At 38.1% G+C, this 13,389-nt stretch overlaps 1 protein-coding gene across 2 annotated transcripts in view; it reads right to left on the bottom strand.

Annotated features, from left to right (window-relative positions):
• Positions 1-13,389, bottom strand: part of SUCLG2 (succinate-CoA ligase GDP-forming subunit beta) — a 263,629-nt gene that overhangs the window by 124,643 nt on the left and 125,597 nt on the right. For both annotated transcript variants that reach the window (XM_061128114.1, XM_061128115.1), the window contains exons 3-4: positions 3,434-3,533; positions 2,638-2,728 (exon numbers count right to left, since the gene is read on the bottom strand). In XM_061128114.1, the coding sequence (XP_060984097.1) occupies positions 2,638-2,728; positions 3,434-3,533 (191 nt within the window). The remainder of the gene's footprint in view (positions 1-2,637; positions 2,729-3,433; positions 3,534-13,389) is intronic.

Here is a 13,389-nt window from a genome sequence, read left to right as displayed (position 1 = left end):
TTCCAGAAAAACTTAAGCATAGAAGTACCATTTAACCCAGGAATTTTACCCCCAAAGCTCTACTCAGGAAGAATGAAAACACAAATGAATGTTCACACAAACATGCATACACAAAAGTTCATGCTTGCTCAAAAGGGGTAACAATACAATTCATTGTTCATCAACTGATGAATGAATAAACCAAATGTGTTATAGTCATACAAAGCAGTATTATTCAACCATAAAAATGTATGAAGTACTGATACATGCTACAACACGGATGAACCTTGAAAAAAAGCTAAGTGAAGGAAGCCAGACAAAAAAGGTTTGAAAGATTCCATTGATATGAAATATCCAGAATAGGCAAATCCATGACTATAGAAACAGGTTCATAGTTTCCAAGGGGTGGAAAGGCAATGGAGAATGACTTCCAACGGGCATGGGTTTCTTTCTCAGGGTGATCCAAGTGTTCTGGTTTTGGATAGTGACGATGGTTGCACAACCCAAGAATATACTAAAAACTACTTAACTGCACATCTTAAATGGATGAATTGTATGGTATGTGGATTATATCATATTAAAAAGAAAATCAATACAGACACACCGGATTAGTGTTTCCCCAGGCTGGGAGTAGGCATAGAAACTGTCTGCAAATGGATGGGAGATTTTTGGGTTGGTTGATGGAAATGTTCAAAAATTAGATTGTGGTAATAGCTGTCAACTCCATAAATTTATTAAAACTACTGAAGTTGTACATTTTAAATGAGTGAATTTTACGGTATGCAAATTATACCTCAATAAAAATATTTTTTAAAAAGTTAAAAAAAAAATGCAGGTTCCTTAAAGTATATGTAACGTTACTGCTTCAAGTATGTGGTAATACATATTTTACATGGGAAAAGGACAAAAACAATATTTAACAATTATTTCTAGAAGGTGAGAATAGAAAATTTTACTCTCTAATTTTTATATTTCTGTACTAATGGAATTTTTCTCATGTTAATCATTTTTGCAAACAGGGAAAAAACTACTTAAAACTATACCACTCTGGTCATTTTTTGGCAATGATTCTATTTACAAGAATGCACTTATCCCCAGGATTTCAGGAACCTATCTACAAACTAATTTTATGCATATATATATATAGTATGTGTGTGTGTGTGTGTGAGAATCTTCTTGTGTGTATTTTATATGCTTTTTAAAGGTATCACAAACTCTATTCTCAAACTCCATGTGTCCATAAAAAATAATAAATTCCTACAAACAAAACCACTAATCATATCCCCTGTAAACAAATTTTGAACAAGTTATATAGGTAGAGGCTCATAACCAGTTTAAAGGGGAAAATAAAAGTATGGTGCTGAGCTGAACAAAAATAATTCTTCAAAACCACTGTAAGACGTAAACAGTTCTTGTACCTAGCTGCGAGGCACTGGGAAAGGGAAACAACCAGAGCCAGTTTTGTCTGTACACTTCCTCAACCTTCAGAAAGGCTCTGTGTTCTTAGAGGGAAGGCGCTAACGACCCACCAGTATCCCCATCTCCCTCCAGCTCAGTGTCCTTTTCAGGACCAAGGCAGTGTGCTTGGTAAGCTAAGTATGCTAAGAAAACCCAGCTGGTGATTTTGGGGGGCCGTCATATCAAAAATTTTCCAGACAACTCCCTCTGAAATGTAAAAATGGAATGCACTGCCTCAGCTGCCTGAAGAATGGCACTCTGGAAGAGATTACCATGTGATAATCCACATGTGATGCTGTGTCTGTGGAGCAGACAGTTGCCTCCCCAAAATGCTGGGCCCTACCTGCTGTTACAATGTCATGATGGGGCCTTCTAGTCATCTGTAGCGCACAGGCCTAGAGTGAGTGAGCCGTGCAGTCACCCAGGCCTGCATGCCAGAGGGTCCCACTCTTGGTCTCTGATTTGATGTTCTGCTGCAGCCAACTTGAAATCTGAACAAGAATCTCACATTTTCATTTTGCACTGGATCCTGCAAATCAGGCAGTCAATTCTGGTGCCTTGATACATAACAGGGAGTTCAGCAAAGCTAATCAGACTGATAGGAGGGTAAGTTAGGCTCTGTTAGATCTACCAGTCACAGTTTCACGGCTGAGGTAAGTCACTTTGCTTTAGACTTTATTTTCCGTGTGTGTGTACAAGTATGTGCCCTGTACACACTTGGGTGTCCCAGCAGATCCCACTAATATGACATACTCCCAGTAATAACAGTGAGTCAAAATGGTAATAACCTCAAAATAAGTTACAGGGGAACACAGAAAAACCACCAAAACAAGCACAGTAATTCTGATATACTGGATGAGGGTGGGGCTGTGAGGAAGCAGAGAATGTCCCTCACTGATTCTAGGAACTGTCATGTTAAGTCCTTTTTGACTTTAAACAAAATGTGTCTGTGTTCTAAAACAAAAAATTATTATTTCAATCATTACCCATCGTTACTCAATCCTGATGATAATAAACAGTATTACTAATTTAGAATCCTTTTTTATCTCTCCTCAAAGTCATACTACACCAAAAACTACATGAGGTTCCAAAAAAATGACACATAGACAAAGTGTACTGCTTTATTAGATTCTGTCAAAACTGAAGTATGATTTTTTTTTTAACACATACACAGAAGATGGCCAAAAGCATTCACATTACCTTTTTAACTTTCACACCTTCTTTTGGAGTTTGTTTTGTTGCTAGATTATATCCAATCATCTGTTTAGCCAGCTGTCCCACAACTTTAGGGCTAAGAGAGAAGAGGAAAAAAGAGAGAGAAGAAAGAAAAGAAAGTCAATATTTATACTGAACACAATTTTAAGACACAGTCCATATTATACCCCCACATCCACCCTGCCTTGGGCCCACCTTCCACCTTCACAGAATGCATGGTACTTTTTGTTTATTTACCAGGTGCCTAGCAGTGTACCTGATGCTCCCTGAGTGCAAAATATATATGAATGAGTGAATGGGGGTGGAAGGAAGGAAGAGGAGGGGAGGAAAACGAAAATAAGTTTGCTTAAGTTTGTTCTTCCCTCCCCCCAAATAAGTTATAGTTATAGTAGAGAGACAATGCTGAAATGCACAGCAGACTCAGGTAAGATAGTGGGCAACTTGGGATGTAATGCCCAAAGATGGGGATAAAGGGAAGGGGAAGGATCAAAGAAAACAATTGAAAGGTATGTGACAGGAGAGGAGAGGAAAGTGTTTTCACTGATTGTCTAGAACAGAAGGGGTGTCAAGTTTTCACCAATTAGTGAACAAAAATCCTTTTACAGGAGAAGGAAAACTGGGACACTGCAGAGCCCTCTGCCTGTTATCTACGTCATTTATTTGTGACCTTCTGCTCCTACCCCCACCCTGGCCCGACTCTCTTAGTGCTCCTTTCGATCATGAGCAGCATTTTCCATAACTGCTTTGCCCAAAGATAAGGAATTAAAACCTCCACGCTTACTCTTTTGTTAAATGAACGCCTCCTTTCAAACCGCTGCTGAAGACACCTTTTCCTCTTCCGCCAGCTAAGATCTGGGCTTTTAAAACAATTTCTTTTGCATCTGCAAAAGAAAATTCAGAGTTAGTAGCTGATTTAAAATTCTTTTTTTTTAGCAACCAGCAAGTGGTAATGACATAACTTCCAAAAGTGACTGGCAAAAGCTCTCTCAAAACAACTTTGAAAATGAAGGCAATAAAGAACTTCAAAAAACATCGATACACCTAAATACAAAGTCTGTTTACTGAAGACATTCAAATATTTCCTGCCAGTTTAATCTAATTCTCAACTATCCCAAGGGAGAACAAGGCATGTGTTCCCTTGTTCTTCTAAGTGTCAGAAGATGCTAAATAAATCCAGGCTGGAAGTATTAATTCTACTGTGTAACAACACTCCCATGTGACAGAGACACCAATCTGCCAGTCAGAGGAGCTAACTACCTGTCAGCCATCTGAGATGTCAAAGGGAAGACTGGTTTACTTGGAGGAAAGTTTTAAAGAAAAGTTGCAAAGGGAGTATTTAATAGCTGTTTTCTTGGAAACCAACAGTTTTTTGACCAGCTGTTCTATGTATCAGCAGGGTTGGGTAAGGGAGGAAGAAATGGATTAAAACTAAAAGGAAGCAGTATTTTATCAGTGTTGGCAGGGTAACAGAATATCCCAGAGCAAAGTGGCTGTGGAATCTCTCTTCGTCAAAACACTCAAGGAAAGAGTGAATGGTCCGCTCTTGACATTTGAGACCAGTCATAAACTCAAACACGTTTATGGACCTGGTGGGAAGGCTGAGTGTGTGAAGAAGCCCAGTGATAGAGAAAGGACCATCAGCCAATAGGAATACTCCCCTAGCCAATAAACAAAATGAAAAAAAAAAAAGGCAACCCACAAATTAAATGTGTTTAATAAACCAAATAGTACACATCCTCCAGCCACAATTATCATTCTCTGTATGTGATTCAGTTTTATCTAAAATTAGAGAATGAAATCAGACAATCTCCGATATGGTTCTAACAGCTTTCTTATTTGGCACACCAGGTTTAAAATTGCAGACCCAGGTTTTAATCGAGGCTTCCGCCTTTGCCCAGCTGTGTGACAATGTACAAGTTACTTAATGTCTTTAAGTCTCAGTTTACTCAATTATGAAACAACAATCATGGTTGTTTCAAGAATTAAATTAGAAAATATATGTGACTATCCTAACAGACTAAAAACTCATATGAGTAATGAAAAATTATCGCCATGATCAATTAGTTCATTTTATTATCTTTGTATATTGTGAAGAACCAAAACGATTATTTCCATTCAAGCAGAAATGGGAAAAAGTAATGGAATCTGCCACCAGTCATGCCAGGTCTGTAAATGTTGGCTATTTTAGCCAGTACTACCATCGTTACTATTACTCATAGGCAAGGAGGCAAAGGTGCAAAGAGAAGGAGCCACAGGTATTTTCAAGAAGGAAATGGGAGAGCTATGGAAGGATCTGACACAATGAAGGCACTGGGTAAAACAGTCACTCTAGCTGATGTAATCAGATTGTTAAGGTGCATAATCTTATTGGTTGGTCTTCCTTTATATATTTGCTCACACTTAAAAAATCAAGGTTCACTTTCTCTCAGAAGCAAACACAGCCCCTTCTTTGCTGCCCTCTATAACCTCTGACAACAGTTTCTGCCCTGGATACGAATCATCACAACATCAGTCAAACAATGTCTTAGAATAAACTAGTTCCCATCAAATTAAGTAGAAGCCAAGTTATCGCTACTGCTCATTCTCAAACCCTTACTAGGAATGGAACCAAGTAAAATGAATTTATTGTGCATTTAGGCTACTGCATGTAGGAGTAGTAGTAAGGTAAGAACTTTGGTGTAAAACAGACTTAGTTAAAATCTCCAACTCTGCCTATTCCTTTATTTATTGAGAAGAGAATGAGATTTAGAAAGGTAAAAGTAACATGTCCAACTATAAAACAGTCATAACAATTTACAGTGTTAGAATGATGTGAAAACAAACGAACAGAGTAGGTAAAATACCCATCTCAAAGTCTGGCACATTTAAAACAAAGAGTCAAAATATTATAGCTATTACAGTATCATAATTATTTTCAGCAATTCAGCAAAAGTAGAATTCAGAAAGAAATTTCCAATTTCCCTTTGAAGATATTAAGTGGAAAAAACACTTCTGCTGTTTACTCAATTTTTAATTGTGTTTTCTTCAAATTCTTTAAAAATAGCCAGCATTCCATTCCCATTATCATTTTTCATAACCTCATGAATCTGAAAAAAGAGATGCTTTCCTCTCCAAGCTCTCCAGTAGCAAAACTTCAAAGCCATGCAGACTACCTAAATGGGCAATGTTAACTGACATTACATGGGCTTGATTAGTTAAGTTTTAGGCACTAACCATCAAGACAGACAAACAGTTGTAAGCTCAATAAAAGTGTTGTCAATTATTCACATCACTATTGATCACTTATCAAAGGACTTCATGCCACCCAGCTGGTAGACCAAGCAACCACTTTGGAGACTGAAGACATATACTGGGGTATGGAGAAAGAGGGAAAGAAAGAGACTCTGTCAAATCTAGGTATATCTTCTGCAATTTATCAGTTCAGTTCAGTCGCTCAGTCGTGTCTGACTCTTTGCGACCCCATGAATCGCAGCACGCCAGGCCTCCCTGTCCATCACCAACTCCCAGAGTTTACTCAAACTCATGTCCATCGAGTCAGTGATGCCATCCAGCCATCTCATCCTCTGTTGTCCCCTTCTCCTCCTGCCCTCAATCCCTCCCAGCATCAGGGTCTTTTCCAATGAATCAACTCTTCGCATGAGGTGGCCAATGTATTGGAGTTTCAGCTTCAGCATCAGTCCTTCTAATGAACACCCTGATCTCCTTTAGGATGGACTGGTTGGATCTCCTTGCTGTCCAACGGACTCTCAAGAGTCTTCTCCAACACCACAGTTCAAAAGCATCACTTCTTCGGAGCTCAGCTTTCTTCATAGTCTAACTCTCACATCCATACCTGACCACTGGGAAAACCATAGCCTTGACTAGATGGACCTTTGTTGGCAAAGTCATGTCTCTGCTTTTTAATATGCTATCTAGGTTGGTCATAATTTTCCTTCCAAGGAGTAAGCGTCTTTTAATTTCATCACAGGCTAAAAATAAGTTCACTACTATCACCTCTTCTGGTTAGTTCTCCAATGCTAATAAAGCAATATAGTATGTCAGAAGCCAAAGTAAAATAAGTTTGTCCTGTCTTGCGGGAAACTCACATAAAGTAATTTAATTCATGTGATTATTTACTCAAACTGTTGAAAATTAAGTGACCAGATTCTACTGAACAGGAACTGGCTTTTTCTTTTTTTTTTTTAATTTTTTTTTTATTATTATTATTATTTTTTTTTCCAGTGGGTTTTGTCATACATTGATATGAATCAGCCATGGATTTACATGTATTCCCAATCCCGATCCCCCCTCCCACCTCCCTCTCCACCCGATTCCTCTGGGTCTTCCCAGTGCACCAGGCCGGAGCACTTGTCTCGTACATCCCACCTGGGCTGGTGATCTGTTTCACCATAGATAGTATACATGCTGTTCTTTTGAAATATCCCACCCTCACATTCTCCCACAAAGTTCAAAAGTCTGTTCTGTATTTCTGTGTCTCTTTTTCTGTTCTGCATATAGGGTTATCGTTATCACCTTTCTAAATTCCATATACATGTGTCAGTATGCTGTAATGTTCTTTATCTTTCTGGCTTACTTCACTCTGTATAAGGGGCTCCAGCTTCATCCATCTCATTAGGACTGGTTCAAATGAATTCTTTTTAATGGCTGAGTAATATTCCATGGTGTATATGTACCACAGCTTCCTTATCCATTCATCTGCTGATGGGCATCTAGGTTGCTTCCATGTCCTGGCTATTATAAACAGTGCTGCGATGAACATTGGGGTGCACGTGTCTCTTTCAGATCTGGTTTCCTCAGTGTGTATTTAGTATTTACCAAGTGGTTTTATACTTAATGTCACTGTTTCCATTTTATTTAAAAATCTAACTTCTCCAAAAACTCATACAAATTTCCATTTTTTTTTAACATTACCTCACTGTTTCCAAAGAGAATTACAAAAGAATATTCCAGGGACTTTCCTGGTGGTCCAGTGGTTAAGAATCCACTTGCCAATGCAGGGCACATGGGTTTGATTCCACATGCCACAGAGCAACTAAGCCCACGTACCACAATTACTGAAGCCCACAAGCTACAAAGAGAGAGTAGTCCCTACTCACTGCAACCAGAGAATGCCTGCAGGCAGAAACAAAGACCCAGCACAGCCGGAAATAAATAAATGAATGAATGAATGAATGATATCTCAATGAGGAAATTCAATTTTTGCATGAATACACAAGATGATCCAACTGCATTATAGGATATAAAGCTAAAAAGAGACAAGAGGAGGGTGAAACTCTCCTCCAATAGATTTTGTACAGTTACGGATTTCATCTATACATTAAATAACCATATTACTAGTAAAACCAAAGTCTATTTAACTCCAAATTTCTGACTCTTAAATGACAGTCTTACATAAAGTAGCCTAAATATGCAATACATCTACTTTATTCTGTTTCTTCCCTGGTGAGTTTTCTGATAATGAGCAGTGCTTAGGGCAAGGTTTCTACTGGGTTTGATGGAAACCAGTTTACTATAATTCATATACATATATTTTAGGAGAAAAAAGCACTATAAGAGACATATTTGATAAACTTAATAGATATGTAATACTTCCAAATACCATATCACTTAAGAGAACAAAATTTATAGCCATTAAGAAAACCTAAAGGAAACTCTCTAAGTCACAGTTTTATTTCATTCTATTAGCTGCATTAAAATAATGCTTTCTCACTGTTTTCCTCTCATTCTCCCTCACAATGAGTGTTATTATAATTACAATACAGTTTTTTGTAATTGTATAATTACAATACAGTCCTAAAGGACTGATTTCCTTTAGGACTGATTTCCTTTTTCTGGTAGTCACATTTGAATGTGAGATTTGGACCATAAGAAGGCTGAGAGCTGAAGAATTTCCTTTAGGACTGATTTCCTTTTTCTAGTAGTCACATACAAATGTGAGATTTGGACCATAAGAAGGCTGAGCACTGAAGAATTGATGGAATGAACTGTGGAGCTGGAGAAGACTCTTGAGAGTCCCTTGGACTGCAAGATCAAACCAGTCAATCCTAAAGGAAATCAACCCATATTCACTGGAAGGACTGATGCAAAAGCTGAAGCTCCAATACTTTGGCCACCTGATGCAAAGAGCCAACTCATTAGAAGAGACCCTGACACTGACAAAGAATGAGGGCAGGAGGTGAAGGAGGCAAGGAAGGATGAGATATTTGGATGGCATGATCAACTCCATGGACATGAGTCTGAGCAAACTTCAGGAGATAGTAAAGGACAGGGAAGCCTGGCATGCTGCAGTCCATAGGGTGGCAAAGAGCGGGACATGACTAAGTGATTGAACAGCAACAACAAAGCCTAAATAGAATAAATAATAAACATTTTAATTAGAAAAACTTTGTAGAACTAGTTCACTTTGTTTTTCAGAGATAGAATTCTGAAAATATATCAATGCAAAATAATGTTTACAAGATATACTTCAGAACCAGAACACAAATGGGCCACAGCAAACGTCTGAAATGTTAGCCAAGAATATCAATAAGAGAAGCTATTTTCAGCTATCCTTTTTTAAATAGTTTGGTATTGAACCAAATATCTGTATTACTGAACTAGTTTTTATTCAGCATTGCTCTTTCAAAATATAATACTTTCTAAACACAAAATGTATTACTCTACATGCCAATACTACAGCGAGATGACTACTGCCATGATCATCTATTTTGAATCAATAACAGTGGAGCTTTGGGGGGAACTATGATTTCTATGATTCACTGACAAGCAATATTGGAATATTTAGTTTTCAGCACAACTGCATTGCGTAATTTTGAGCATAGTGATCACCTTTCACGAGGTTTGATAGAATTCTTAACAGAAGAAAGTAAATGTATTTCAGATTTACCTATTACAAATGGAAGGCATGGAGAAAGGGGAGGGCGAGGTAAGAGAAGAGCTGAAAGATACTATGAAAAGATGAATCTTAATGAAGAACATACAATTATAGGGTGATAATGGAGACTCAAGTGGCAATTTCCCAAAAGAAATGAGCTAACATCCCTGTTTTCGTTACAACTCCAGAACCTGAACCTGAAGACGGTGAATTATTCATCTTCAATCATTAATGTAATATCTCCTACAGACGGACTTACCTATTTCCTTTGATTGTGACTAGGTCACTCGCTGTGAAGAAGACTGATTCTGAGACCAAACAACAATTTCAACTTTCAATAACTCTGACAAGGGCTCACAAACACTGAGATAGAGAATTTTAAATATATGAGGTGTCAGAGTAAGTCATTTCACCATTGGTCACATCCCTAGACTGAAACAGAAATGGAGATACTTGACTCTGTATCAGTATGCTACTTTGAGACTTAAAGACTTAAATTATATCAAAGACTTAAATTACACGTACTTACAGCAGTGATTTACAAATAGAAGCAAAAGATGAAAATAAGACTCTCCAGTACAGGGGTTTTATGATACAAACAGGAAGTTGTCCAGGGAGAGATTATTTTACATTAAAATATTCTTCACTGATAAGGCTTTTTTCTGTAAGTTCTAAATCTTAATTTCCCACTGAATATGATAGTCAATTAACTTCACATTATCTAAAATAATTCCTTCATTTGGACACTGCGGAGGCATGATAATGCTCACTTGAACAGTTTATTGATTATAAAGGAGATAATAATATTATCTTAATATGAAACAGTTTTACTTTCAAGGGAATCATTTTAACTTGAGTTCCTATAAAACTGGGTTTCCCAGGTGGCACAGTGGTAAAAGAATCCGCCTGGAGATGCAAGAGACACAGGTATGATCCCCAAGTCTGGAAGATTCCCTGGAGGAGGAAACAGCTACCTACTCCTGTATTCTTGCTTGGAGAAGTCCATGGAGAGAGGAGCCTGGCGGGCTACAGTCCATGGAGTTGCAAAGAGTCGGAAACAACTGAGCATGCACACACATACACACACACACAAAAAAATTCCTAAATTAGTTTGATAAATCATTGTTTTTTTCAAACTGCCATACTCTTAAAAATACTGTATATGTAATACTACGTTATAGGCTTCATTAAAATCTATAATGATAAATTAGCTTATTCTTCTGACCTTGTCACTGGTGCTATTAATTATTTTAATGACCATTAATACACACTCCATTTGTGATAAAAATTTCAAAGCTAAGTAAAAATTACCTCCAGAAAGGCTCTATTCAGTTGTAATATCTTACCTTTTCTATCCTTTAACACTTATAAACCAATCTTTCATTTTGCCTACTAGATTAAAAGATATGTTTCTGAAAGAAAGGTTAAGGATAGAACTTCTTGTCACTGATGGCAAAATTAACATGATCTTATTTAAGCACATGTAGCAAAAAAAAAAAAAAAAGTCTAATACTCTAAGACTGAAACCACAGGACATTAAACAAACCTTCTGCAAATGAAACCACTTGGGAAAAAAGCGACAATCTTTCAGAACAAACAAGTTTCTTCAAAAAAGAAACCTCCAGAAGAAATCTCTATGCAGATTATAGTAGGGATTAATGATATACACTAGTAATAAAAATATCTGTGTAACATTTGTAACTTCAACATATCCTGGAAATAGTCACAGATGATGAAAAGCATTTATGAACATCAATAGCACTTCTACAGTGTTTTGTGGTACACTTGAAAGGAAAGAATGATAAAAGAAAACTAGCTATTAAAAAAATCATTTTTTTCCCGGACTTTTAAGGCAAAGATGTGTTCAGTCAGGGTTCAATTAGGGAAGCAGAACCACCATGAGTTATGTATAAGAGTCTTATTACAGGAATTAAAGCTGAACTTGTAAAAGATACTGAGGAAGGGAAGATGTGAAAGTGGAAGTTGAAGGATCGCAAGAGTCACCAACCAGCCAATCAGAGAAGCCAGCATATCCAGACTCACGGAGAAGGTATGGGACTTGTGGACAAGTGGGTTTGTGTTCATGTTGATCAGCAAGGTCAGCAATTGAGGAAACTTGTTGGACATGGAGCACAGAACAGCAAAGACAGGTTGAACCCTCTTGCCAGCATGTCTACATCTGCCCATCACTGTATCACAGAGTAACGGCTGCATTCCAAATTCTGTGCAATCCCATATCTAGCCAATTCTAACGTGAATTATACAGGGAAGGAGATTCTGCGAGACAGAGTTCCACCTTAACCAAGCTGACAAAGTATAAATCACCAGAGCTAATAATAAAGGCATCAAAAGGCAAAGACCATGACTGCTGGCAGGTTCAGAACTAACATTTTTGACAGTCTCTGGAGAACATATCCTGAGCAAGAGTATATCCCAGCTTCAGAGGCAGACAACTGGAAGCTACTTGATAATACAAAAGTATAAGGGGATCAATCTCTTGTTGATCTGAATCAGTGATGAACAAGGAGGAAAAGGTGGCGATGCCTGGAATTGATATGGGAAGATAAACTCACAAAGGTTTTATTTTCAGAGCCAAGTGGAAAGACTATAACATTTAAAATGTATATAACATATACATTGCCTGGCTGCATCCACATTAAAAGATGTTTCCTTCACTTTCAGAGCAACACTACTAGTATTCTGAGATTTTTCACTTTCATGATTAGAAATTTTGTCTGTTCACTATCTTGTCTTACTTAAATCCATTCCTCTATCTGGCTCTCCACTTGGTGAGAGATGGTCTCAAGCACTACTGTCCGGAATCAGCCCCACCACCTGTTTGCTGTTCTCATTCTGCTGCCCGTGGTCTACTGGCCACACGGCCACCAGTTTCCCTTACTCAAGAAAGACCCCCAACTTCTCACAGGTGGGTCCCCTCTGGGGAACTTCTCAAGCAAGTGGGACTGTGTCCTCTGGGACACAGTCTCCAGGGGAGACCAGGATCAATCAAACCTGACAATCCTGTGCCCTGGGAGCTGTAGCTCCTGCTGGCCAGCCGTCCCCTTTCCTTACAGAGATCTCACAAGAACCCTGCATTTTTCTAAGCCACTCCGCTCTTTAGGGACCCTTTCTCCAGACAGGCCCTGATTTTCCAATTGCAGAATACATTCAAAATCCTTCTCACAGACTCTCGAGTCCAATGCAAATCAAGGAATAGTACTGGGCATCTGTTCTATGCTTCTGAAAAATTCATGATGGTTAAGAAACCTGGAATGTTCTAAGACAATTAGGAGGTCCATCTGTCCAATATGCACAGAACACCCTTTGATACAGCAATCCCAATTCTGTGAAAATCGACTACAGAAATAAGAATTTTCACTGCAATGTAACTATAAGAGGGAAACAGTGAAAACAACCAAAATGTCCATCAGTATTTGAACATGTGGGATTGGAAAAACAAATTGTACATATCCATATGATAAAATAGTAGAAATACTATATATATTTATTAGGGCCCCTGGTGGCTCAGTGGTAAAGAATCCACCTGCCAAACAGCAGTTGTGGGTTCGATCCCTGGGTTGGGAAAATCCCCTGGAATAGGAAATGGCAACCCTCTCCAGTGTTCTTGCCTGGAGAATTCCATGGTCAGAGGAACTTGGCAGGCTATGGTCCATGGAGTCACAAAGAGTCAGACATGACTTAGTGACTAAACAACATGATTTAAGTAAATATTTATGCAAAAACACGGGCAAATATCCACAGACACTATAAGCTTTAAACTGAGCTAACAATATTTAAAAATAAATATTCACTTTTGTGAATAGTTATACAGTCATAATGAAATCTAACTGGACAATAATCAA

The sequence above is a fragment of the Dama dama genome, chromosome 24 (assembly GCF_033118175.1).
Source record: "Dama dama isolate Ldn47 chromosome 24, ASM3311817v1, whole genome shotgun sequence".
Taxonomy (NCBI): domain Eukaryota; kingdom Metazoa; phylum Chordata; class Mammalia; order Artiodactyla; family Cervidae; genus Dama; species Dama dama.
The sequence above is the reverse complement of the archived record's forward strand: the minus strand, read 5'-3'. Positions and strand labels throughout refer to the sequence as shown.